This window comes from Tachyglossus aculeatus, chromosome 22 (genome assembly GCF_015852505.1).
Source record: "Tachyglossus aculeatus isolate mTacAcu1 chromosome 22, mTacAcu1.pri, whole genome shotgun sequence".
NCBI classification, from domain to species: Eukaryota; Metazoa; Chordata; class Mammalia; order Monotremata; family Tachyglossidae; genus Tachyglossus; species Tachyglossus aculeatus.
Window position 1 is genome coordinate 50,110,687 of NC_052087.1, and position 25,634 is coordinate 50,136,320.

The following is a 25,634-nucleotide window of genomic DNA, read 5'->3' on the forward strand; positions in this document are numbered from 1 at the left end:
GGGCGGGGGGGGGGGGACCTTAAAGTGACTTGGGGGGGGCGGCGGCCCCGAGCGCATCCCTACTTTCCCACTGGGAGCCCCCCACTGAGGCAGCTCCGGGAGCCCAGCCCCGACTGGGCGCGGGGGTCAGGGGGCGCGGCGGGAGTCACCCCCGAAGCTGCAGAATCACACACCCTGTGGGGGTGAGGTGGAGGGGCCGGGCAGGTCCCCTCCCTCCCTTCCTCAAGGGCATCATCCGAGGGGAGGCGGGGGCGGTGGTCGGCCCCGCCCCCGGCCCCCGCCCCCCCCCCAAGAGGCAGCCCCCCACCCCCTAGCAGCAGCCCCCGCCGGCGGGCTTCACGGGGGTGCTGTCGATCTTGAGGTTGGGCCGCTCGCCCCCCGAGGCGGCCCCGGGGCCCATCCGCTTCTTGATCTCGGCCGCCATGGTCATGAAGGCCTGCTCCACGTTGGTGGCGTTCTTGGCGCTGGTCTCCAGGAACGGGATGCCCAGGGAATCGGCGAACTCCTGCGCGGGACGACGCGGGCGGGTGGGCGACCGCGGGGAGGGGAGGCCCGGGCCCCGGTCGGTCCCCCCCCCCCACCGGCCCCCAGCCCCCCGCCCCTCACCTTGGCGGTGGTGTTGTCCACCACTTTCTTGGTGGTCAGATCGCTCTTGTTCCCCACCAGCAGCTTGTTCACGTTCTCGCTGGCGTAGCGGTCAATCTCCTGCAGCCACTGCTTCACGTTGCCGTAGGACTCCTGGCGGGGAGGGGACGGAGAGGGGGAAGGGAGAGAGAGAGAGACAGAGAGAGAAAGAGACAGACACACACACACAGAGTGCGAGGACACCAGAGTGTGTGTGTGAGACAGCAGAGTGAGTGAGTGGGAGTATGTGCGTGTGCTTTACGGAGTGGGGGGGAAGAAAAGCCCGGGCCTGGGTTCTAATCCCAGCTCTGCCACGCGTTGGCTGTGTGACCTTGGGCAAATCACTTCTCTTCCCCCGTTGGTTTTTTCTGGCACCTGTTAAGTACTTCCTATGTGCCAGGCACTGTGTTAAGCAGTGGGGTAGATATAAGGCTGGTACAATCACTCGTCCTATCCTGCCAGGATGACTGCATCAGCCTCCTTTCTGACCTCTCAACCTCCTGCCTCTCCCCACTTCAGTCCATACTTCACTTATGTTGCCAATTTGTACTTCCCAAGCGCTTGGTACAGTGCTCTGCACACAGTAAGCACTCAATAAATATGATTGATTGATTGATTGATTCACTCTGCTGCCCGGATTTTCTTTGTGCAGAAACGCTCTGGGCATGTTACCCCCCTCCTCAAAAATCTCCAGTGGCTGCCTGTCAACCGACGAATCAAGCAAAAACTTCTCACTCTCGGCTTCGAGGCTGTCCATCCCCTCGCCCCCTCCTACCTCACCTCCCTTCTCCTCCAGCCCAACCCGTACACTCCGCTCCTCTGCCGTCGCTGACCTTCTCACTGGGCCTCGTTTTCACCTGTCCCGCCGACGACCCCTGGCCCCCGTCCTACCTCTGGCCCGGAACGCCCTCCCTCCCTCAAATCCGTCAGACAATGACTCTGCCCTGCTTCAAAGCCTTACTGAAGGCCCATCTCCTCCAAGAGGCCTTCCCAGACTAAGCCCCACTTTTCCTCATCTCCTGCGTCACCCTGATTTGCTCCCTTCGCTCTTCCTCCCCTCTCCCCACCCCACAGCACGTATGTACGTATATCTGTCATTTTATTTATTTGTATTGATGCCCGTCTCCCCCACTTCTAGACTGTGAGCTCATTATGGGCAGGAATTGTCTCCATTGCTGTATCGTACTTTCCCAAATGCTTAATAAATACGATTGAATGAATGGGCCCCACCACTTGGGGAGGGGGCTGGTTGCTTTGCTCCCGGGCCAGGGAGGGGAATCGGCTACGGGTTGCCCAAGGGGTGCCAGTCACCTGTAATGGGCACGGACTGGGCACCGAGGATGCTGTCCCCTCACGAGGCATCTGTGTCGACGGGGTGGAACTCGTCACGAGAACGACGGCATTTATCAAGTGCCCGATCTGATCATCTTCTATCTACCCTAGCGCCTGGCCCTTAGTAGGCGCTTAACAAATACCATTATTATTATTACTACTATTATCATTAAGCCCCCTGGTCTGGATGGGAGGGCAGCAGGTACCAGAAACAAGCCCTGGGGGTTCCCAGGAAGGTCCCCATACTGTTCGACATTGCCCAAAACACAACTCCTTACCTTCCCACCTGAACCCTGTCCTTCCCATCACTGCAGACGGCACCACCGTCTTTAAGTCCGTTACCTTGGTGTTATCCTTGACCCATCTCTCTCGTTCAACCCACATATTCATTCATTCATTCAATCGTATTTTTTGAGCGCTTACTGTGGGCAGAGCACTGTACTAAGCGCTTGGGAAGTACAAGTTGGCAACATATAGAGATGGTCCCTACAGTGGGCAACCCCTCACTAATTCCTGTCGGTTCAACCTTCACGATATCGCTAAAATCCGCCCTTTCCTTTCCACCCAAACAACTACCACATTAATACTATCGCTTATTCTACTCCACCTTGATTATTGTATAATAATAATAATAATAATAATGGCATTTATTAAGTGCTTACTAGGTGCACTGTTCTAAGCGCTGGGAAGGTTACAGGGAGATCAGGTTGTCCCATGGGGGGCTCACAGTCTTAATCCCCATTTTCCAGATGAGGGAACTGAGGCACAGAGAAGTTAAGTGACTTGCCCAGAATCACACAGCTGACAATTGGCAGAGCCAGGATTTGAACCGCTGAGCCCTGACTCCAAAGCCCGTGCTCTTTCCACTGAGCCACGCTGCTTCTCTGTATCAGCCTGTGCGCCCACTGTTGGGTAGGGACTGTCTCTATATGCTGCCAACTTGTACTTCCCAAGCGCTTAGTACGGTGCTCTGCACACAGTAAGCCCTCAATAAATACGATTGATTGATTGATTGATCAGCCTCCTCGCTGACCTCCCCGCCTCACGTCTCTCCCCACTCCAGTCCGTACTTCGCTCTGCTGCCCGGATCACTTTTCTACAAAAACACTCGGTCCACACTTTCCCGCTCAAGAACTTCCAGTGGCTGCCCACCCACCCACCCACCTCAACAAACAGAAACTCTTCACCGTCGGCTTTAACGCACTCAATCACCCTGCCCCCTCTTACCTCACCTTGCCACTCTACTAGAACCCAGCCCACAAACTTCACTCGTCTAACGCCAACCGACTCGCTGCACTTTGATCTCGTCTATCTCGTCGCCGACCTCTCTCCCACATCCTGCCTCTGGCCCGGAACGCCCTACCTCCTCATATCCGACAGACAAAGACTCTCCCCCCACCTTCGAAGCCTCATTGAAGGCCCATCTCCTCCGAGAGGCCTTCCCTGCCTAAGCCCTCCTTTCCTCTTCTCCCACTCCCTTCTGCGATCCCGACTTGCTCCCTTTATTCATTCCCTCTCCCAGCCTCATGGCACTTATGTCCATAACCGTCATTTATTGATTTCTGTTAACGTCCGTCTCCCTTCTAAACTGTAACTGTAAACTCCTCCCCCCTCCATCCCCCCACCCTACCTCCTTCCCTTCCCCACAGCACCTGTATATATGTACATATGTTTGTACGTATTTATTTATTTTACTTGTACATATCTATTTTATTTTGTTAATATGTTTTGTTTTGTTCTCTGTCTCCCCCTTCTAGACTGTGAGCCCACTGCTGAGTAGGGACCGTCTCTATATGTTACCAACTTGTACTTCCCAAGCGCTTATTACAGTGCTCTGCACACAGTAAGCGCTCAATAAATACGACTGATTGATTGGGCAGGAAATGTGTCTGTTATATTGTTCTATTATACCCTCCCAGCGTTCAGGACAGTGCTCTGCACCCCGAAGCGCTCAATAAATATGATTAATCGATTGATTCTATTCCCCGCCTTCCTTGGAACATTGGCAGCAGCCTGGGCCAACCCTGCCTGGGGTCCCGGTGGGCTCGGGTGGAAGAGCCCAGTTCGAGGAGTGAGAGTCAGAGCAGGCCCAAGGGTCAAATGTCCAGCCCCCTCCTCACACCGGGTGTGTGTGGCTGTGATGGGAGGGGGAGAAGAGGGTGGCGAGGCCTCACCTGGTCAGTGACATCGTACACCACGATGATGCCGTGGGCCCCGCGGTAATAGCTGGAGGTGATGGTCCGGAACCGCTCCTGCCCCGCCGTGTCCCACTGTGCCGGACATCGGGGCCGTCAGGGGGGAGCCCGCCCCGACCCCGGGGGCCCCTCCCTCCCCTCCCGTCCCGACTGGCGGAGACCACGGGGCCACTCACGATCTGCAGCTTGATGGTTTTGCCGTCCAGCTCGATGGTTCGGATTTTGAAGTCCACCCCGATGGTGCTGATGTAGCTCTCCGTGTACGTGTCATCCTGGGGGGGGGGGGGAGGGGGTGGCGGGGAGCCAGGCTGAGGTCCCTGGCCAGAGCCGGGCACCGCCCCCCGTGACTCTTTCCCCTGACAGACCCCTCCTGTCCCCGACCCCGCCGCCACCATGGCACACCCTTCTCCCGTCTTCCTGTTTCTCAGACGCAGCTCGCTACTTTTCTCCATTCGAAACCCAGCTCCCGCCTCTGCCCCCCTCGGAGCCCACCACCATCCGTCATACCTTTGCTCCCTGCAGAGCCCAGCCAGCCGGCCCCACCTCCGGGCCCGACGGACCCCAGCAATCCCACCTAATCCTGGCCCCTGGGACCCCAGCTGTCCCAGCCCACCTTGTCCAACGCCCCCCGACCATCCTGTCTGCCCCCGGCCTGCGGACCCCTGGCACCCCAGCTGCCCCTTGACCCTCGGCCACCCTGCCCGTGGAACTCATCACACGGAACGACGAGGCCCCGGTGGGTCAGAGGCCTGGGTCCAATCCCTAATCCAGGATCAAACTGCCAAGCGTTTCCTCATCCATGTAGCCACGGACCCTCTCCTCTCACCAACCAAACAGGGGCATTTACTGAACGCTTGCTTACTGGATGAAGAGCCCTTGGAAGAGTGTCTGATATTTATTCTAAGCGCCCCCCCTCCCCAGCTAGACTGCAAACTCGCTGAGGACAGGGATCGCGCCTACTGATTTGACTCTGCTCTCCCAAGCACGCGGTACAGTGCTTGTACGTGTCGGCCTGCAACCAACAGGAGTGTTTATTTTGCGCGGGGTGCTGTGCTAAGCGCTGGGGAGAGTCCAATACAACCGAATTGGTAGGCACGTTCCCGCCCCACAGGGAGTTCACCGCCTAGACGGGGAGAAGCAAGCGCCCAAAGTTCAGGCTCTGGGATGGCGGGGATTGTGCCTACTGACTCTCTGGCCTCTCCCAGGCGCTCAGTACAGTGCCCTGCCCACGGTGGGCGCTCAGTAGATGCGACTGACTAAAGAAAGCCCGAAGTCCAAAGGGAGGAAGGGGACTCACGGCGAATCGTAGCAGCAGGCAAGACTTCCCAACACCCGAGTCGCCAATCAACAGCAGCTTGAACAGGTAGTCACTGGAGGAGAGGGGGGATTGGGAAGTAAGATGGGAAGCAGGGGAGCTCCCTGTGCTTTTCCGCTTACGAGGAGAATTCCTCTGCGATAACATCTGTTGTGCAAGTATTTTAAAAATTACTCACACACACACACTTCTCGTTGCCCACGAGCACCTCCCTGCCACCTGGAGATGTCCGACCAGTAGCCCCCCTTTTCTTAATGGAATTTGTTGAGCACTTACTATGTGCCAGGCACTGTCCTGAGCACCGAGGCAGGTACAAGCTAATCAGGTTGGACACAGTCTCGGTCCCACATAAAAATAATAATAATAATAATGATGATAATAATGGCATTTCTTCAGCGCTTACTATGTGCAAAGCACTGTTCTAAGCGCTGGGGTGGGGATACAAGGTGATCGGGTTGTCCCATGTGGGGCTCACAGTCTTAATCCCCATTTTACAGATGAGGTAACTGAGGCCCAGAGAAGTTAAGTGACTTGCCCAAAGTCTCACAGCTGACAAGTGGCGGAGCAAGGATTAGAACCCATGACCTCTAGCTCCCAAGCCCGGGCTCTTGACACTGAGCCATGCTGCTTCTCTAATAATAATTGCATTTATTAAGCGCTTACTATGTGCAAAGCACTGTTCTAAGTGCTGGGGAGGTTACAAGGTGATCAGGTTGTCCCACGGGGGGCTCACAGTCTCAATCCCCATTTTACAGATGAGGTCACTGAGGCCCAGAGAAGTTAAGTGACTCGCCCAAAGTCACACAGCTGACAAGTGGCGGAGCCAGGATTCGAACACATGACCTCCGACTCCCAAGCCCGGGCTCTTTCCACTGAGCCACGCTGCTTCTCTTTGTACAATGCAAAAGAATTAGCAGACAACAAGCTGGGCCTCAGTTCCCTCATCTGGAAAATGGGGATGAAGACTGTGAACCCCCATAACCAGCTCGTGACCTAGTAGATAGAAACTGGGCCTAGGAGTCAGAAGGACCTGAGTTCTAATCCCGGCTCTGCCACTTGTCTGCCGTGTGGCCTTGGGCAAGTCACTTCACTTCTCTGGGCCTCAGTTCCTTCACCTGTAAAATGGGGACTAAGAGGCAGAATTAGAACCCATGACTTCCGGCTCCCAAGCCCGGGTTCTTTCCACTGAGCCACGCTGCTTCTCTCATAATAATGGCATTTTTTTAAGCGCTTACTATGTGCAAAGCACTGTTCTAAGCGCTGGGGAAAGTTACAAGGTGATCAGGTTGTCCCACGGGGGGCTCGCAGTCTTAATCCCCATTTTACAGATGAGGCAACTGAGGCCCAGAGGAGTGACGTGACTTGGCCAAGGTCACACAGCAGACTAGTGTGACTAGAGAAGCCGCGTGGCTTAGTGGAAAGAGCCCGGGCTTGGGAGCCAGAGGTCGTGGGTTCTAATCCCGGCTCCGCCGCTTGTCAGCTGTGTGACCTTGGGCAAGTCACTTAATCAATCAATCAATCAGTCGTATTTATTGAGCGCTTACTGTGTGCAGAGCACTGTACTAAGCGCTTGGGAAGTACAAGTTGGCAACATATAGAGACAGTCCCTACCCAACAGTGGGCTCACAGTCTAAAAGGGGGAGACAGAGAACAAAACTTAACTTCCCTGTGCCTCAGTGACCTCATCTGTAAAATGGGGATTAAGACTGTGAGCCCCAAGTGGAACAACCTGATTACCTTGTATCTCCCCCAGCGCTTAGAACAGTGCCTGGCACATAGTAAGCTCTTAATAATAATGATGGCATTTATTAAGCGTTTACTATGTGCAAAGTGCTGGGGAGGTTACAAGGTGATGAGGTTGTCCCACAGGGGGCTCACAGTCTTCATCCCCATTTTCCAGATGAGGGAAACAAGGCCCAGAGAAGTGAAGTGACTTGCCCAAAGTCACCCAGCTGACAGTTGGAGGAGCCGGGGTTTGAACCCATGACCTCTGGCTCCAAAGCCCGGGCTCTTTCCACTGAGCCACGCTAGCAGATCTGGGAAGCAGCGTGGCTCGGTGGAAAGAGCCCGGGCTTTGGAGTCGGAGGTCATGGGTTCAAATCCCGGCTCCGCCAGTTGTCAGCTGGGTGACTTTGGGCAAGTCACTTCACTTCTCTGTGCCTGTTCCCTCATCTGTAAAATGGGGATTAAGACTGTGAGCCCCCAGTGGGACAACCCGATCACCTTGTGACCTCCCCAGCGCTTAGAACAGCGCTTTGCACATAGTAAGCGCTTAATAAATGCCATTATTATTATTATTATCATTATTATTATTATTATTATTATTAATCAGAGCCCGGGCTCTTGACTTCCAGGCCGTGATCTGCAGTCGGAAAGGATCCAGGGGGAACGAGCTCAACTCCAGGAAGAGGGCATTCAGTCAGACCTGCGGAAGGACTTCCTCCAGCCACGCTGTTACCCAGAAAGCGGCCCACCTCTGCAAGCTGGGGTCCCTCCAGCTCTGTTAGCCTAAAAAATACTACTAAATGCAGCGAGAAGCAGCGCGTTTCAGTGGAAAGAACAAGGTTTTGGAGTCAGAGGTCATGGGTTCAAATCCCGGCTCCGCCAACTGCCAGCTGGGTGACTCTGGGCAAGTCGCTTCACCGAGCCTCAGTGACCTCATCTGTAAAATGGGGATTAAGACTGTGAGCCCCGCGTGGGACAACCTGATCACCTTGCAACCTCCCCGGCGCTTAGAACAGTGCTTTGCACATAGTATGCGCTTAATAAATGCCATCATTATTACTACTGAAAAGAAATCCCTGCAGGAGATGGTGAAGTCATTCATTCAGCTGGACTGCCCGGCTTCTGACTGCCCTTCCTCACTCTAAACTTCTCTATAATCAATCAGGGGTATTTACTGAGCACTTGGGAGCGTGCAATGACAATAATAATAATAATAATGGCATTTGTTCGGCGCTTACTATGTGTTGCGCAGTGTATTAAGCGCTGGGGTGGATACAAATCCCGCTTCTGCCAATTATCAGCCGTGATACTTTGGGCAAGTCACTTAACTTCTCTGTGCCTCAGTTACCTCATCTGTAAAATGGGGGTGAAGACTGTGAGCCCCCCCATGGGACAACCCGATCACCTTGTAATCTCCCCAGTGCTTAAAACAGTGCTATGCACATAGTAAGCACTTAATAAATGCCATTATTATTATTATTACAAGCAAATCGGGTGGGACACAGTCCCCGTCCCACGTGGGATTCCCAATCTCCATCCCCATTGGACAGATGAGGGAACTGAGGCCCAGGGAAGTGAGGTGACCTGCCCAAGGTCACACAGCAGGCGAGTGGCGCTGCCAGGATTAGAACCCAGGACCTTCTGACTCCAGGGCCTGGGCTCTATTCAGTCTGCCAAGCTGAAGAATTAGCAGACAGATGTGTTCCCTGCCTATCATGAGCTTAGACTCCTCAGGGGGAGGGGTCCTTTTTTTAACAATGGGAAAGGTGGTATGCTGGACCCTCTAGACTGTCAGCTCATTGTGGGCAGGGAATGTGCCTGTTCTATTGTACTCACCCAGGGGCTTAGTTTTCATTCATTCATTCATTCAATCGTATTTATTGAGCACTTCCTGTGTGCAGAGCACTGTACTAAGCGCTAGGAAAGTACAAGTCGGCAACATACAGGGACGGTCCCTCCCCGACAACAGGCTCACAGTCTAGAACGGGGAGAGAGACAACGAAACAAACCCGCTGTTGGGTAGGGACCGTCTCTATATGTTGCCGACTTGTACTTCCCAAGCGCTTCATCATCATCATCATCATCAATCGTATTTATTGAGCGCTTACTGTGTGCAGAGCGCTGTACTAGGCGCTTGGGAAGTACAAGTTGGCAACATATAGAGACGGTCCCTACCCAACAGTGGGCTCACAGTCTAAAAGGGGGGGGACAGAGAACAAAACCAAACATACTAACAAAATAAAATAGAATAGAATAGATATGCACAAGTAAAATAGAGTAATAAATATGAACAAGCATATATACATATATACAGCGCTTAAGTCCAGTGCTCTGCACACAATAAGCGCTCAATAAATACGACTGAATGAAGTCGTCAGACCAAAAAGAATTAAAGCTATAGGTACATCATTAACAAAATTAATATAATAGCAAATATTCTATGTAGTAGAATAGAATAGTAAGTATGTACAAGTAAAATAAATAGAGTAATAAATCTGTACAAACATATATACAGGTGCTGTGGGGAGGGGAAGGAGTATACTACTCTGCACTATACTGTCTCTATATGTTGCCAATTTGTACTTCCCAAGCGCTTAGTACAGTGCTCTGCATATAGTAAGCGCTCAATAAATACGATTGATGATGATGATGATGATGCACAGAGTAAGTGCTTAACAAATACGATTGATTGACTGAGAAGGAAAGGGAACCCGATGAGTATCCAGATGAAGGGGATGAGATGCAAGAGGGAAACTCCTAGGAAAGGAAAGGCAATCACCCCCCCTTTATCTAAATAATAATAATGGTATTTGTTAAATGCTTACTATATGCCAAGCACTTTCTCACTGGGCCTCTTTCTCGCCTGTCCCGCGGCCGTCGACCCCTGGCCCATGTCCTTCCTTTGGCCTGGAATGCCCTCCCTCCTCAAATGCAATCACCCCCCCTTTATCTAAATAATAATAATGGTATTTGTTAAATGCTTACTATATGCCAAGCACTTTCTCACTGGGCCTCTTTCTCACCTGTCCCGCCATCGTCGACCCCTGGCCCATGTCCTTCCTCTTGCCTAGAATGCCCTCCCGCCTCAAATCTGCCAAACAATCACACTTCCCCCTTTCAAATCCCTACTGAAGGCGCACCTCCTCCAAGAGGCCTTCCCAGACTAAGCCCCCCTTTTCCTCAGCTCCCCCTTCCCCTGCATCGCCTCAACTTGCTCCCTTTACCCCCGTCCCCCCACCCCACAGCACTTCATTCATTCAATCGTATTTATTGAGCGCTTACTGTGTGCAGAGTGCTGTACTAAGCGCTTGGGAAGTACAATTCGGCAACAGAGACAATCCCTACCCAAATGGGCTCACAGTCCAGAAGTGGGGAGACAGGCAACATATCAAAACAAAGCAAGTGCACAGTCATCAACTGCATCGATGCAAATAAGTGGAATTATAGATATATACACTTATTAATATAATAAATAGAATAATATGTACCTATATACACAAGTGCTGTGGGGCAGGGATGGGGGTAGGTCAGAGAGAGGGAGTCGGGGCAATGGGAGGGAAAAAAGGAGCAGAGGAAAAGGGGGACTCGGTCTGGGAAGGCCTCCTGGAGGAGGTGAACTTTCAGTAGGGCTTTGAAGGTCCATATCTATAATTCTGTTTATTTATATTAATGCCTGTTTACTTGTTTTGATGTGTACCTATCTATAATTCTATTTATTTATATTGATGCTACGGATGCCTGTTTACTTGTTTTGAGGCCTGTCTCCCCCCTTCTAGCCTGTAAGCCCGTAGTGGGCAGGGATTGTCTCTATTGCTGAATTGTATTCATTCATTCATTCAATCGCATTATTCGTTCATTCAATCAATCGTATTTATTGAGTGCTTAGAGCACTGGACTAAGCGCTTGGGAAGTACAAGTGGGCAACATCTAGAGACGGTCCCTAACCAACAGCGGGCTCACAGTCTAGAAGGGGGAGACAGAGAACAAAATAAAGCATATTAACGAAATCAAATAAATAGAATATGTACAAATAAAATAAATGCACTTACTGTGCGCACAGCACTGTACTAAGCGCTTGGGAAGTACAAGCTGGCAACATATAGAGACGGTCCCTACCCAACAACAGGCTCACAGTCCAGGCGCTTAGTCCAGTTCTCTGCACACAGTAAGCGCTCAATAAATACGACTGAATGAATGTATGAAGCACTGTTCTAAGCACTTGGTCAGATCCAGGTTAATCAGGTTGGACACAGTCCCTGTCCCCCATGGGGCTCACACTCTCGATCGCCATTTTACAGATGAGGCCCAGACAAGTGAAGTGACTTGCCTAAGGTCACATCATCACCATCATCAATCGTATTTATTGAGCGCTTACTATGTGCAGAGCACTGTACTAAGCGCTTGGGAAGTACAAATTGGCAACATATAGAGACAGTCCCTACCCAACAGTGGGCTCACAGTCTAAAAGACAGTCACAGAGCAGACAAGCGTGGGAAGCAGCCGTGGCTCAGTGGAAAGAGCCCGGGCTTTGGAGTCAGAGGTCATGGGTTCAAATCCCGGCTCCGCCAACTGTGAGCCGTGTGACTTTGGGCAAGTCACTTCACTTCTCTGGGCCTCAGTTCCCTCATCTGTCAAATGGGGATGGAGACTGTGAGCCTCTCGTGGGACAACCTGATCACCTTGTAAACTCCCCAGCACTTAGAACAGTGCTTTACACATAGTAAGCGCTTAATAAATGCCATTATTATTATTATTAAGTGGCAGCGCCGGGATTAGAACCCAGGTCCGTCTGACCCGGGGCCTGTGCTCTAGCCGCTAAGCCACACTGCTTCTCTGCTCCTACTCGGGGAAGCCCGACCCCAAAGAATCCAAAACAAGGGAGCTTGTGTGGGCCCTGTAAAGTTCTCGGTCTGGAGCAGGGGTTGGGGCGGTGAGGGTTACAGACTACGGAGAGGAGGCTTAACAATAATAATAATAATAATAATAATAATAATGATGGCATTTATTAAGTGCTTACTATGTGCAAAGTACTGTTCTAAGCACTGGGGAAGTTACAAGGTGATCAGGTTGTCCCACGTGGGGCTCACAGTCTTTATCCCCATTTTACAGATGAGGTAACTGAGGCACAGAGAAGTGAAGTGACTTGCCCGAAGTCACACAGCTGACAAGTGGCGGAGCTGGGATTAAGGCCTGCAACCGCTCAATCCATCAACAGCTGACCGTACGCCCTGGAGATGAGGATGATGATGACAATAACAATGGTCTTTATTAAGTGCCTTCTATGTGCCAAAGCATCATCATCATCATCATCATCATCAATCCTATTTATTGAGCGCTTACTATGTGCAGAGCACTGTACTAAGCGCTTGGAAAGTACAAATTGGCAACATATAGAGACAGTCCCTACCCAACAGGGGGCTCACAGTCTAAAAGGGGGAGACAGAGAACAAAACCAAACATACTAACAAAATAAAATAAATAGAATAGATATGTACAAGTAAAATAACTAGAGTAATAAATATGTACAAACATATATCCATATATACAGGTGCTGTGGGGAAGGGAAGGAGGTAAGATGGGGGGATGGAGAGGGGGACCAGGGGGAGAGGAAGGAAGGGGCTCAGTCTGGGAAGGCCTCCTGGAGGAGGTGAGCTCTCAGCAGGGCCTTGCTAAGCTCTGGGAAGTGATACAAGGTAATCAATCCACACAGGGTTCAACCCTACAGGCAGGGAGATAATAATGATAATAATAATGGCATTTATTAAGCGCTTACTACGTGCAAAGCACTGTTCTAAGCGCTGGGGAGGTTACAAGGTGAGATGAGAGGGAATGAAATAGAGAATAGAAATAGAGAATGAAATTGGAGAAGCGGCGTGGCTTAGAAAGAGCCTGGGCTTGGGAGTCAGAGGACGTGGGTTCTAATCCTGGCTCCGCCACTTGTCTGCTGTGTGGCCTTGGGCAAGTCACTTAACTTCTCTGTGACCCAGTTGCCTCGTCTGTAAAATGGGGATTAAGACCATGAGCCCCACGTGAGACACCCTGATTGCTTTGTATCTACCTCAGTGCTTAGAACAGTGCTTGGCACATAGTAAGCGCTTAACAAATACCATAATTATTTAATACTTGTGTTGGCGGGGGGACGGACAGACAAGAGGCAAAGCCCAGTGGTTCTGGCCACGTAGCAAAAACGTCCAGGACTCTGCCACCGAGGGGAAAGGGGAGGCCTCGGGATCTCTGCCAAGGAAGGGGGAGGTAACCCCGACGGACGCACTGGGAATGCCACGGCCAATCCAGGCTGGAAGTGACATACGTCATCGAGTCCAATCCCCTGCCTCCCAGCATTCATTCATTCAATCGTATTTATTGAGCGCTTACTGTGTGCAGAGCACTGTACTAAGCGCTTGGGAAGTACCAGTTGGCAGCACAACTACACTGAGGCCTAGTGGAAAGAGCACGGGCCCGGGATCCGGAGGACCTGGGTTCCAATCCCAGCTCTGCCACGTGCCTGCTGGGTGACCCTGGGCAAGTCACTTCACTTCTCTGTGCCTCAGTTCCCCCATCTGCAAAATCCATTCAATCATATTTACTGAGCGCTTACTACTACTTTCTAAGTACTAAGTAAAATGGGGATTAGGACTGTGAGCTCCACGTAGGACGTGGACTGTGTCCAACCTGATTAGCTTGTCTCTTTCACAGCACTTACTACAGCACTTGGCATGTAGTAAATGCTTAACAGATAACATCAAAAAAAAAAATAAACCCTGGTGAATGAGCAAGAAAGCAGCATAACCGGGTGGAAAGAGCCCAGGCACTGGGAGTCAGGAGGCCTGAATTAATAATGATAATAATAATAATAATAATAATAATGGTATTTGTTAAGCCGAGCACTGTTCTAAATGCTGGGGTAGATACAAGGTAATTAGGGTGCCCCACGTGGGGCTCACAGTCTAAATCCTCTTTTCATTCACTCATTCATTCATTCAATCATATTTATTGAGCGTTTAACTGTGTGCAGAGCACTGTACTAAGCGCTTGGGAAGTACAAGTTTGCGACATCTAGAGACGGTCCCTACCCAACAGCGGGCTCACAGTCTAGAAGGGGGAGACAGACAACAAAACATATAAACCAAATAAAATAAATAGAATAAATATGCACAAGCAAAACAGAGTAATATGTACAAACATATATACATATATACAGGTGCTGGGGGGAGGGGAAGGAGGTAAGGAAGGGGGATGGGGAGGAGGAGAGGAAGGAGGGGGCTCAGTCTGGGAGGCAACTGAGGCACAGAGAAGTAAAGTGGTTTGCCCAAGGACACGCAGCCAAGTGGCGGAGCCGGGATTGGAGCCCACTTCCTCTCACTCCCAAACCCGTGCGCTTTCCACTAAGCCACGCTGCTTCTCTAATTCTGAATTCTAACTCTGGCTCTACTACTTTCATTCATTCAATCGTATTTATTGAGCGCTTCCCGTGTGCAGAGCACTGTACTAAGCACCTGGGAAGTACAAGTTGGCAACATACAGAGGGTTAACCTTGGATAAGTCACTTCCCCTCTCTGGGCCACAGTTTCCTCATCTGCAAAATGGGGATTTTCCCGTTCTCCCTCCCCCTTAAACTGGGGAGCCCCATGTGGGAAAAGGGCTGTGCCTCATCGGGATAGTACTGAACCTAACCCAACGTCGAATACGGAGTTTGGCCCACAGTGCTTAACAACTATTATTATTATTATTATGATTACTAAAGCTTCAATGGAGGCTTCACCATCCAACAAGCCTCCCCGGTGGGAAATTCTTGCCCAAGCCAATGATATGCTGCCAACTTGTACTTCCCAAGCGCTTAGTACAGTGCTCTGCACACAGTAAGCGCTCAATAAATACAACTGAATAAATGAATGAATGCTCATGTTTATTATTATTATTATTATTATTAATAATAATAATAATAATAATAATAATGATGGTATTTGTTAAGCACTTACTATGTGTGAAGCACTGTTCTAAGCACTGGGGGGATACAAGGTGAACAGGTTGTCCCATGTGGGGCTCACAGTCTTCATCCCCATTTTTCAGATGAGGTAACTGAGGCACTGAGAAGTTAAGTGACTTGCCCAAAGTCACACAGCCGACAGCACCTGTATATGTGTATATATGTTTGTACGTATTTATTACTCTATTTATTTATTTATTTTACTTGTACATATTTATTCTATTTATTTTGTTTTGTTTTGTTGTCTGGCTCCCCCTTCTAGACTGCGAGCCCGCTGTTGGGCAGGGACCGTCTCTAGATGTTGCCAACTTGTACTTCCCAAGCGCTTAGTACAGTGCTCTGCACACAGTAAGCGCTCAATAAATACGACTGAATGAATGAATGAATGAAAAGTGGTGGAGCCCGGGATTAGAACCCACGATCTCCGACTCCCAAACCCGCGCTCTTTCCACTGAGCCACACTGTGCACCCCAACTCTGCGGGGAATAGGATGACTGCACGAGAAGCAGCGTGGCTCAGTGGAAAGAGCCCGGGCTTGGGAGTCGGAGGTCACGGGTTCTAATCCCGCCTCCGCCTCTTGTCGGCCGTGTGACTTTGGGCAAGTCACTTCACTTCTCTGGGCCTCAGCCGTAAAATGGGGATGAAGGCTGTGAGCCCCACGTGGGACAACCTGATGACTTTGTACCCTCCTGGCGCTTAGCACGTAGGAAGCGCTTAACAAAGGCCGTCATCCGTTACATGCGAAACTGGGGTGACGAAAAGCGTCTCAATCGGCCGCTCCCGCCCATCCCTCACCCTGCCGGGGTGGAGAGACGTCCCGGAGCCGGAGGGTTGTGCGGAGGGTGTGCGCAGGGAGGGGAGCTGGGCCTGCGAAGAGAATGCGATCCTTGCCATGGGGCAGGTTGGCTGGACCCCACCAACCCCCACGATGGAGGGAAGTTGTGGGCGAGCCGTGCACCCCGCAATGGAGAAGCATATATGTGTATATGTATACATGCATATATGTTTGTGCATATTTATTACTCTATTTATTTATTTATTTTATTTGTACATATCTATTCTATTTATTTTATTTGGTTAGTATGTTTGGTTTTGTTCTCTGTCACCCCCTTTTAGACTGTGAGCCCACTGGTGGGTAGGGACTGTCTCTATGTGTTGCCAATTTGTACTTCCCAAGCGCTTAGTACAGTGCTCTGCACATAGTAAGCGCTCAATAAATACGGTTGATGATGAAGCAGCTTGGCCCAGTGGCTAGAGCCCGGGTGTCAGGCGGTCATGGGTTCTAATCCTGACTCAGCCACTTTCATTCATTCAATGGTATTTATTCAGCGCTTACTGTGTGCAAGGCACTGCACTAAGCACTTGTCTGCTGTGCGACCTTGGGACAGTCACCTTCTTTTAAAAATGGCATTTATTCATTCATTCAATGGTATTTATTGAGCGCTTACTGTGTGCGGAGCACTGTACTAGGCACTTGTCTGCTGTGCGACCTGGGGACAGTCACTTCTTTTTTTAATGGCATTCATTTGGGACAGTCACTTTTTAAAAAAATGGCATTTATTCATTCATTCATTCATTCAATGGTATTTATTGAGCTCTTACTGTGATGCAGAGCACTGTACTAAGCACTTGTCTGTTGTGCGACCATGGGACAGTCACTTTTTTAAAAAAATGGCATTCATTCATTTGGGACACTTTTTTGAAAAAAATGGCATTTATTCATTCATTCATTCAATCATATTTATTGAGCGCTTACTATGTGCAGAGCGCTGTACTAAGCACTTGTCTGCTGTGTGACCTTGGGACAGTCACTTTTTTAAAAAATGGCATTCATTCATTCATTCGGGACAGTCACTTTTTTAAAAAATGGCATTTATTCATTCATTCATTCAATCATATTTATTGAGCACTTACTGTGTGCAGAGCACTGTACTAAGCACTTGTCTGCTGTGTGACCTTGGGACAGTCACTTTTTAAAAAAATGGCATTTATTCATTCACTCGGGACAGTCACTTTTTTGTAAAATGGCATTTATTCAGTCATTCATTCAATCATATTTATTGAGCTCTTACTGTGTGCAGAGCACTGTACTAAACACTTGTCTGTTGTGCGACCTTGGGACAGTCACTTTTTTTTATGGCATTCATTCATTCATTCATTCGGGACAGTCACTTTTTTTTAATGGCATTTATTCATTCATTTAATCGTATTTATTGAGCGCTTACTGTGCGCAGAGCACTATACTAAGCGCTTGGGAGGTACAAGTTGGCAACATATAGAGACGGTCCCTACCCAACAGCGGGTTCACAGTCTAGAAGGGGGAGACAGAGAACCAAACCAAACATATTAACAAAATAAGTAGAATAAATATGTACAAATAAAATAAATAAATAGAGTAATAAATACGTACAAACATAAATACATATATACAGGTGCTGTGGGGACTAAGTGCTTGGGAAGTACAATTTATAATAATAATAATAATGGCATTTATTAAGCGCTTACTATGTGCAAAGCACTGTTCTAAGCACTGGGGGAGGTTAAAATAATAATAATAATAATAACAATGATGGCATTTATTAAGTGCTTACTATGTGCAAAGCACTGTACTAAGCATTGGGGAGGTTACAAGGTGATCAGGTTGTCCCGTGGTGGTGGTGGGGGGACTCACAGTCTTAATCCCCATTTTACAGATGCGGTAACTGAGGCCCAGAGAAGTGAAGTGACTTGCCCAAAGTCACCCAGCTGACAATTGGTGGAGCCGGGATTTGAACCCATGACCTCTGACTCTAAAGCCCGAGCTCTTTCCACTGTGCCACCCTGCTTCTCTTACAAGGTGGTGAGGTTGTCCCACGGGGGGCTCACAGTCTTCAGCCCCATTTTCCAGATGAGGTCACTGAGGCCCAGAGAAGTGAAGTGACTTGCCCAAAGTCACCCAGCTGACAGTTGGCGGAGCCGGGATTTGAACCCCTGACCGCTGACTCCAAAGCCCGGGCTCTTTCCACTGAGCCACGCTGCTTCTCCTGCTTCACCACTTCACTTCTCTGGGCCTCAGTTCCCTCCTCTGTAAAATGGGGATTGAGACCGTGAACCCCACAGGGGGCTGGGACTGTGTCCAACCTGATTTGCTGGGATCCACCCCAGCGCTTAGCACAGTGGTTGGCGCCTAGTGAGCGCTTCACAAACCCCCTGATCATTATTGTTACACCCGTCTACATATTTTGTTGTCTGTCTCCCCCTTCTAGACTGTAAGCCCATTGTTGGGTAGAGACCGTCTCAATACGTTCAGTGGAAAGAGCCCGGGCTTTGGAGTCAGAGGTCCTGGGTTCAAATCCCAGCTCCGCCAATTGTCAGCTGTGTGACTTTGGGCAAGTCACTTCACTGCTCTGGGCCTCAGTTACCTCATCTGGAAAATGGGGATTACGACTGTAAGCCCCCTTCACGGAACAACCTGATCACCTGGCAACCTCCCCAGCGCTTAGTACAGTGCTTTGCACATAGTAAGCGCTTAATAAATGCCATAATTATTATTATTATAAATTGTACTTCCCTAGCGCTTAGTCCAGTGCTCTGCACAGTCAGGGCTCAATAAATACGACCGAATGAATGAATATTATTGTTGATAATAATGAAGGGAGGATGGCCAGGGGAGACTGGCGACCGGAGATGTGTTGTCGCCGCTACCCCTTGTGGGACATGGTTAGGGTCACGTTATTCATTCATTCAGTGCTATTTATTGAGCGCTTCCTGTGTGCAGCACACTGGACTGAGCGCTTGGAAAGTCCAATTTGGCCACAGAAGCAGCATAGCCTAGTGGCAAGAACACGGGCTTGGGAGTCAGGTCGTGGGTTCTAATCCCATCTTCCCCACTTGTCAGCTGGGCGACTTTGGCTAAGTCACTTCACTTCTCTGGGCCTCGGTGACCTCACCTGTAAAATGGGGGTGAAGACTGTGAGCTCCACGTGGGACAACCTGATCACCTTGTAACCTCCCCAGCGCTTAAAACAGTGCTTTGCATAGTAAGTGCTTAATAAATGCCGTCATTATTATTATTATTAATGAGAAGCAGCGTGGCTTAGTGGAAAGAACCCGGGCTTAGGTTCTAATCCCAGCTCCGCCACTTGTCAGCTGTGTGACTTTGCGCAAGTCACTTCACTTCTCTGGGCCTCAGTTCCCTCATCTGGAAAATGGGGATTGAGACTATGAGCCCCATGTGGGACAACCTCATCACCTTCTATGTACCTTCTATCTAACGAGACCTCACCGGGCCTCGTTCTCGCCCGTCCCACCATCGACCCCCGGCCCACATCATCCCCCTGGCCCGGAATGCCCTCCCTCCCTAGCTCTCTTCCTCCCTTCAAGGCCCTACTGAGCGCTCACCTCCTCCAGGAGGCCTTCCCACACTCAGCCCCCTCCTTCCTCTCCCCCTCGTCCCCCTCTCCATCCCCCCATCTTACCTCCTTCCCTTCCCCACAGCACCTGTATATATGTTTGTACATATTTATTACTCTATTTATTTTACTTGTACGTATCTATTCTATTTATTTTATTTTGTTAATATGTTTGGTTTTGTTCTCTGCCTCCCCCTTCTAGACTGTGAGCCCACTGTTGGGTAGGGACTGTCTCTATACGTTGCCAACTTGTACTTCCCAAGCGCTTAGTACAGTGCTCTGCACACAGTAAGCACTCAATAAATACGACTGGTTGATACCCCAGTACTTAGAACAGTGCTTGGCACAAAGAAAGCGCTTAACAAATACCAGCATTATTATTTCCCCCTTCTAGACTGTGAGCCCATTGCTGGGTAGGGACCGTATCATCTGCTGCCAACTTGTCCTTCCCAAGCGCTTAGTACAGTGCTCTGCACACAGTAAGCACTCAATAAATATGATTGAATGAATGAATTAATTAATTAATCTCAGCTCCGCCACTTGTCAGCTGTGTGACTTTGGGCTTGTCACTTCACTTCTCTGGGCCCCAGTTCCCTCATCTGGAAAATGGGGATGAAGACTGTGAGCCCATGGGACAACCTGATCACCTTGTAAACTCCCCAGTGCTTAGAACAGTGCTTTGCACATAGCAAGCGCTTAATAAATGCCATTATTATTATTATTATTAATCCTGGCTCTGTCACTTGTCAGCTGGATGACTTTGGGCAAGTCACTTCAATTCTCCGGGCCTCAGTTCCCTCATCTGGAAAATGGGGATGAAGCCTGTGAGCCCCACATGGGACAACCTGATCACCCTGTATCCCTCCCAGTGCTTAGAACAGTGCTTTGTACATAGCAAGCGCTTAATAAATGCCATCACTATTATTATTATTATTAATCCCGGCTCCGTCACTTGTCAGCTGGATGACTTTGGGCAAGTCACTTCACTTCTCCAGGCCTCAGTTCCCTCATCTGGAAAATGGGGATGAGGCCTGTGAGCCCCACCTGGGACAACCTGATTACCTTGTATAATAATAATAATGATGGCATTTATGAAGCGCTTACTATGTGCCAAGCACTGTTCTAAGCGCTGGGGAGGTTACAAGGGGATCAAGTTGTCCCACGGGAGGCTCACAGTCTTCGTCCCCATTTTCCAGATGAGGGAACTGAGGCCCAGGGGAGTGAAGGGACTTGCCCAAAGGCACACAGGTGACAACTGGCGGAGCCAAGATTTGAACCGATGACCTCTGACTCCAAAGCCCAGGCTCTTGCCACTGAACCACGCTGCTTCCCTACCAGCGCTTAGCACAGTGCTTGGCACATAGTAAGAGCTTAAGAAATACCATTATTATAACATAATTATATATTATAATATATTTTAATTATACACAATATATAATTATAATAATTTTTATTAATAATAGCAATGGTATTTGTTAAGTGCCTACTATGTGCCAAGCACTGTGCTAAGCGCTGGGGAGGTTATAAGAGGATCAGGTTGTCCCCCCTGGAGCTGCCAGTCTTCATCCCCATTTTCCAGATGAGGTCACTGAGGCCCAGAGAAGTGAAGTGACTTGCCCAGTCACACAGCTGACAATTGGATTAGAACCCATGACCTCTGCCTCCAAAGCCCGGGTTCTTTCCACTGAGCCACGCTGCTTCTCTACTAGCGCTTAGCACAGTGCTTGGCACATAGTAAGCGCTTTGTTGGGTCGGGCCCGTCTCTAGATGTTGCCGACTTGTCCTTCCCAAGCGCTTAGTCCAGTGCTCTGCACACAGTAAGCGCTCAATCAATACGACTGAACGAATGCATGAGTGAATAAATGAACAAATACCATTATTATATTATTGTTATTATTAGGTAGAGGCAGGTTAGCCAATGGGTGGGAGTCTCAGATGAGGGGGCTCAGTGGAAAGCGCCCGGGCTTTGGAGTCAGAGGTCATGGGTTCGAATCCCGACTGTCACTTGTCAGTGGGGTGACTTTGGGCAAGTCACTTCACTGCTCTGGGCCTCAGTGACCTCATCTGGAAAATGGGAATGAAGACTGTGAGCCCCCGGGGGACAACCTGATCACCTTGTAACCTCCCCAGCTCTTAGAACAGTGCTTGGCACATAATAAGTGCTTAAAAATGCCATTATTATTATTATTATTATTATTACTAATTAACTCCTCTGGGCCTCAGTTCCCTCACCTGTAAAATGGGGATGAAGACTGTGAGCCCCCCGTGGGACAACCTGATCACCTTGTAACCTCCCCAGCTCTTAGAACAGTGCTTGGCACATAGTAAGTGCTTAAAAATGCCATTATTATTATTATTAATTAACTCCTCTGGGCCTCAGTTCCCTCACCTGTAAAATGGGGATGAAGACTGTGAGCCCCCCGTGGGACAACCTGATCACTTTGTAACCTCCCCAGTGCTTAGAACAGTGCTTGGTGCATAGTAAGCGCTTAAAAAATGCCATCATTATTATTATTATTGCTTTACTCCTCTGTGCCTCCGTTACCTCATCTGCAAAACAGGGATTAAGATTGTGAGCCTCACATGGGACAACCTGATCACCTTGTAACCTCCCCAGTGCTTACAACAGTACTTGACACATAGTAAGCGCTTAAAAAAATGCCATTATTATTAGTATTATTATAAGTTAACTCCTCTGGGCCTCAGTTCCCTCACCTGTAAAATGGGGGTGAAGACTGTGAGGCCCCCGGGGGACAATCTCATCACCTGGTAACCTCCCCAGTGCTTAAAACAGTGCTTGGCACACATGGTAAGTGCTTAAAAAGATGCCATTATTATTATTATTATTATTATTATTATTTAACTCTTCTGAACCTCAGTTCCCTCACCTGTAAAAAGGGGATGAAGACTGTGAGCCCCCCGGGGGACAACCTGATCACCTTGTAACCGCCCCAGCGTTTAGAACAGTGTTTGGCACATAATAAGCGTTTAATACATGCCTTTATTATTATTACTGCTATTTAACTCCCACCATAATTATTCTTACTTAACTCCTCTGGGCCTCAGTTGCCCCATCTGTAAAATGGGGATGAAGACTGTGAGCCCCCCGGGGGGCAACCTCATCACCTTGTAACCACCCCAGCGCTTAGAACAGTGCTTGGCACATAGTAAGCGCTTAATACATGCCATCATTATTATTATTACTGTTATTTAACTCCCACCATTATTATTCTTAACTCCTCTGGGCCTCAGCTGCCTCATCTGTAAAATGGGGATGAAGACTGTGAGCCCCCCGGGGGACAACCTCATCACCGTGTAACCGCCCCAGTGCTTAGAACAGTGCTTGGCACATAGTAAGCGCTCAATACATGCCATCATTATCATTATTATTATTACTGTTATTGAACTCCCATCATTATTATTATTATTATTACTTAACTCCTCTGGGCCCTCAGTTGCCTCATCTGTAAAAATGCCATCATTATCATTATTACTGTTATTTAACTCCCACCATTATTATTCTTACTTAACTCCTCTGGGCCTCAGCTGCCTCACCTGTAAAATGGGGATGAAGACTGTGAGCCCCCCGGGGGACAACCTCATCACCTTGTAACTGCCACAGCGCTTAGAACAGTGCTTGGCACGTAATAAGCGCTTAATACATGTCATCATTATTATTATTATTACTGTTATTTAACTCCCATCATTATTATTATTATTACTTAACTTCTCTGGGCCTCAGCTGCCTCATCTGTCAAATGGGGATGAAGACGGTGAGCCCCCCGGGGGGCAACCTCATCACCTTGTAACTGCCCCAGTGCTTAGAACAGTGCTTGGCACATAATAAGCGCTTAATACATGCCATCATTATTATTATTATTATTACTGTTATTTAACTCCCATCATTATTATTATTATTATTATTACTTAACTCCTCTGGGCCCTCTGTTGCCTCATCTGTAAAATGGGGGTGAAGACTGTGTGCCCCCTGGGGGACAACCCGATCACCTTGTAACCTCCCCAGAGTTTAGAACAGTGCTTGGCACGCAATAAGCGCTTAATACATGCCATCATTATTATTATTATTACTGTTAACTCCCATCATTATTATTATTACTATTACTTAACTCCTCTGGGCCCTCAGTTGCCTCATCTGTAAAACGGGGATGAAGACCGTGAGCCCCCCGGGGGGCAACCTCATCACCTTGTAACCGCCCCAGCGCTTAGAACAGTGCTTGGCACATAATAAGAGCTTAATACATGCCATCATCATCATTATTATTATTACTGTTATTTAACTCCCATCATTATTACTATTATTACTTAACTCCTCTGGGCCCTCAGCTGCCTCATCTGTAAAATGGGGATGCAGACTGTGAGCCCCCCGGGGGACAACCTCATCACCTTGTAACCTCCCCAGAGTTTAGAACAGTGCTTGGCACGTAATAAACACTTAATACATGCCATCATTATTATTATTATTACTGTTATTTAGCTCCATTATTAATATTATTACTTAACTCCTCTGGGCCCTCAGCGGCCTCATCTGTCAAATGGGGATGCAGACTGTGAGCCCCCCGGGGGCCAACCTCATCACCTTGTACTTCCCAAGCGCTTAGTCCAGTGCTCTGCACACAGTAAGCGCTCAATAAATACGACTGATTGATTGATTGTAACCTCCCCAGCGCTTAGGACAGTGCTTGGCACATAGCAAGCGCTTCATAAATAAACCCCTTCCTTCCTCTCCCCCTCATCCCCCTCTCCATCCCCCCCATCTTACCTCCTTCCCTTCCCCACAGCACCTGTATAGCTGTATATATGTTTGTACATATTTATTACTCTATTTATTTTCCTTGTACATATCTATTCTATTTATTTTACTCTGTTAATATGTTTTGTTTTGTTCTCTGTCTCCCCCTTTTAGACTGTGAGCCCGCTGTTGGGTAGGGACCGTCGCTAGATGTTGCCAACTTGGACTTCCCAAGCGCTTAGTCCAGTGCTCTGCACACAGTAAGCGCTCAATAAATACGATTGATGATGATGATTGATTGTAACGTCCCCAGCGCTTAGGACAGTGCTTGGCACATAGTAAGCGCTCCATAAATGTCATGATGATGATGATGATGAGGTGAGCCCACTGTTGGGTAGGGACTGTCTCTAGATGTTGCCAACTTATACTTCCCAAGCGCTTAGCACAGTGCTCTGCACACAGTAAGCGCTCAATAAATCATCATCATCATCATCAATCGTATTTATTGAGCGCTTACTATGTGCAGAGCACTGTACTAAGCGCTTGGGAAGTACAATTGGCAACATATAGAGACAGTCCCTACCCACCAGTGGGCTCACAGTCTAAAAGGGGGAGACGGAGAACAAAACCAAACATACTAACAAAATAAAATAAATAGAATAGATATAAATAGAGTAATAAATCTGTACAGACATATATCCATCTATACAGGTGCTGTGGGGAAGGGAAGGAGGTAGATGGGGGGGGATTGATTGATTGATTGATTGGGGTGAGGGTCCCCTCAGGCTGAGGCGGCGGGGTGACAGGAGGCGCTCCAGGACCCGGATGTGGCGGGTCAACGGGGGAGGAACCCGGATGTGGAGGGGGGGGCAGGGCAGAGGGGGCCTCGGGGAAGGAGAGCCCTCCGCCGCCGGAAGCGGGGAGGTGAGGGAGGGGGCGGGCGCCCTCGCGGGAAACGGGCCCCGGGACCGGGGGGTGCGGGGGGGGGGGGGGTCACTCACTACTCGGGGTTCATGGCGGCGACAGCGGCCCACTCGCTCCCCGTCGGCTCCGCTCCGCCTCCCGCTCCAAGATGGTGGCGGCTCCACCCCACAGGCCCCGCCCCCCAGCGCGCAGGCGCGGCTTCGCCCGGCTGCCGCGGTGCTTCCTGGGAAACGGAGTCCTCGCGACTCTTAGCTCCGGCGCGCAGGCGCGGCTTCGCCCGGCTGCCGCGGTGCTTCCTGGGAAACGGAGTCCTCGCGCCTCTTAGCTCCGGCGCGCAGGCGCGGCTTCTCCCGGCTGCCGCGGTGCCTCTTGGGAAATGGAGTCCTCGCGA

At 49.5% G+C, this 25,634-nt stretch overlaps 1 protein-coding gene across 1 annotated transcript; it reads right to left on the bottom strand.

Annotated features, from left to right (window-relative positions):
• Positions 1-306: 306 nt before the first annotated feature.
• RAB1B (RAB1B, member RAS oncogene family) lies at positions 307-25,634 on the bottom strand. Its single transcript, XM_038764355.1, has 6 exons — positions 25,321-25,634; positions 5,449-5,521; positions 4,328-4,423; positions 4,131-4,226; positions 607-738; positions 307-505 (listed from the first exon to the last, which is right to left on the bottom strand). Exons 1-6 carry the CDS (start codon positions 25,332-25,334, stop codon positions 311-313), a joined length of 606 nt encoding a protein of 201 aa, XP_038620283.1. The 5' UTR covers positions 25,335-25,634; the 3' UTR covers positions 307-310.

Bases quoted from the DNA above. Each gene is read 5' to 3' on its own strand.
- RAB1B (XM_038764355.1), bottom strand. The intron at 4,424-5,448 runs GTGAGTCCCCTT...CCCCCCCCCCAG, and splicing joins GCCTGCTGCTACGATTCGCC to GATGACACGTACACGGAGAG. The intron at 506-606 runs GTGAGGGGCGGG...CGTCCCGCGCAG, and splicing joins TGGACAACACCACCGCCAAG to GAGTTCGCCGATTCCCTGGG.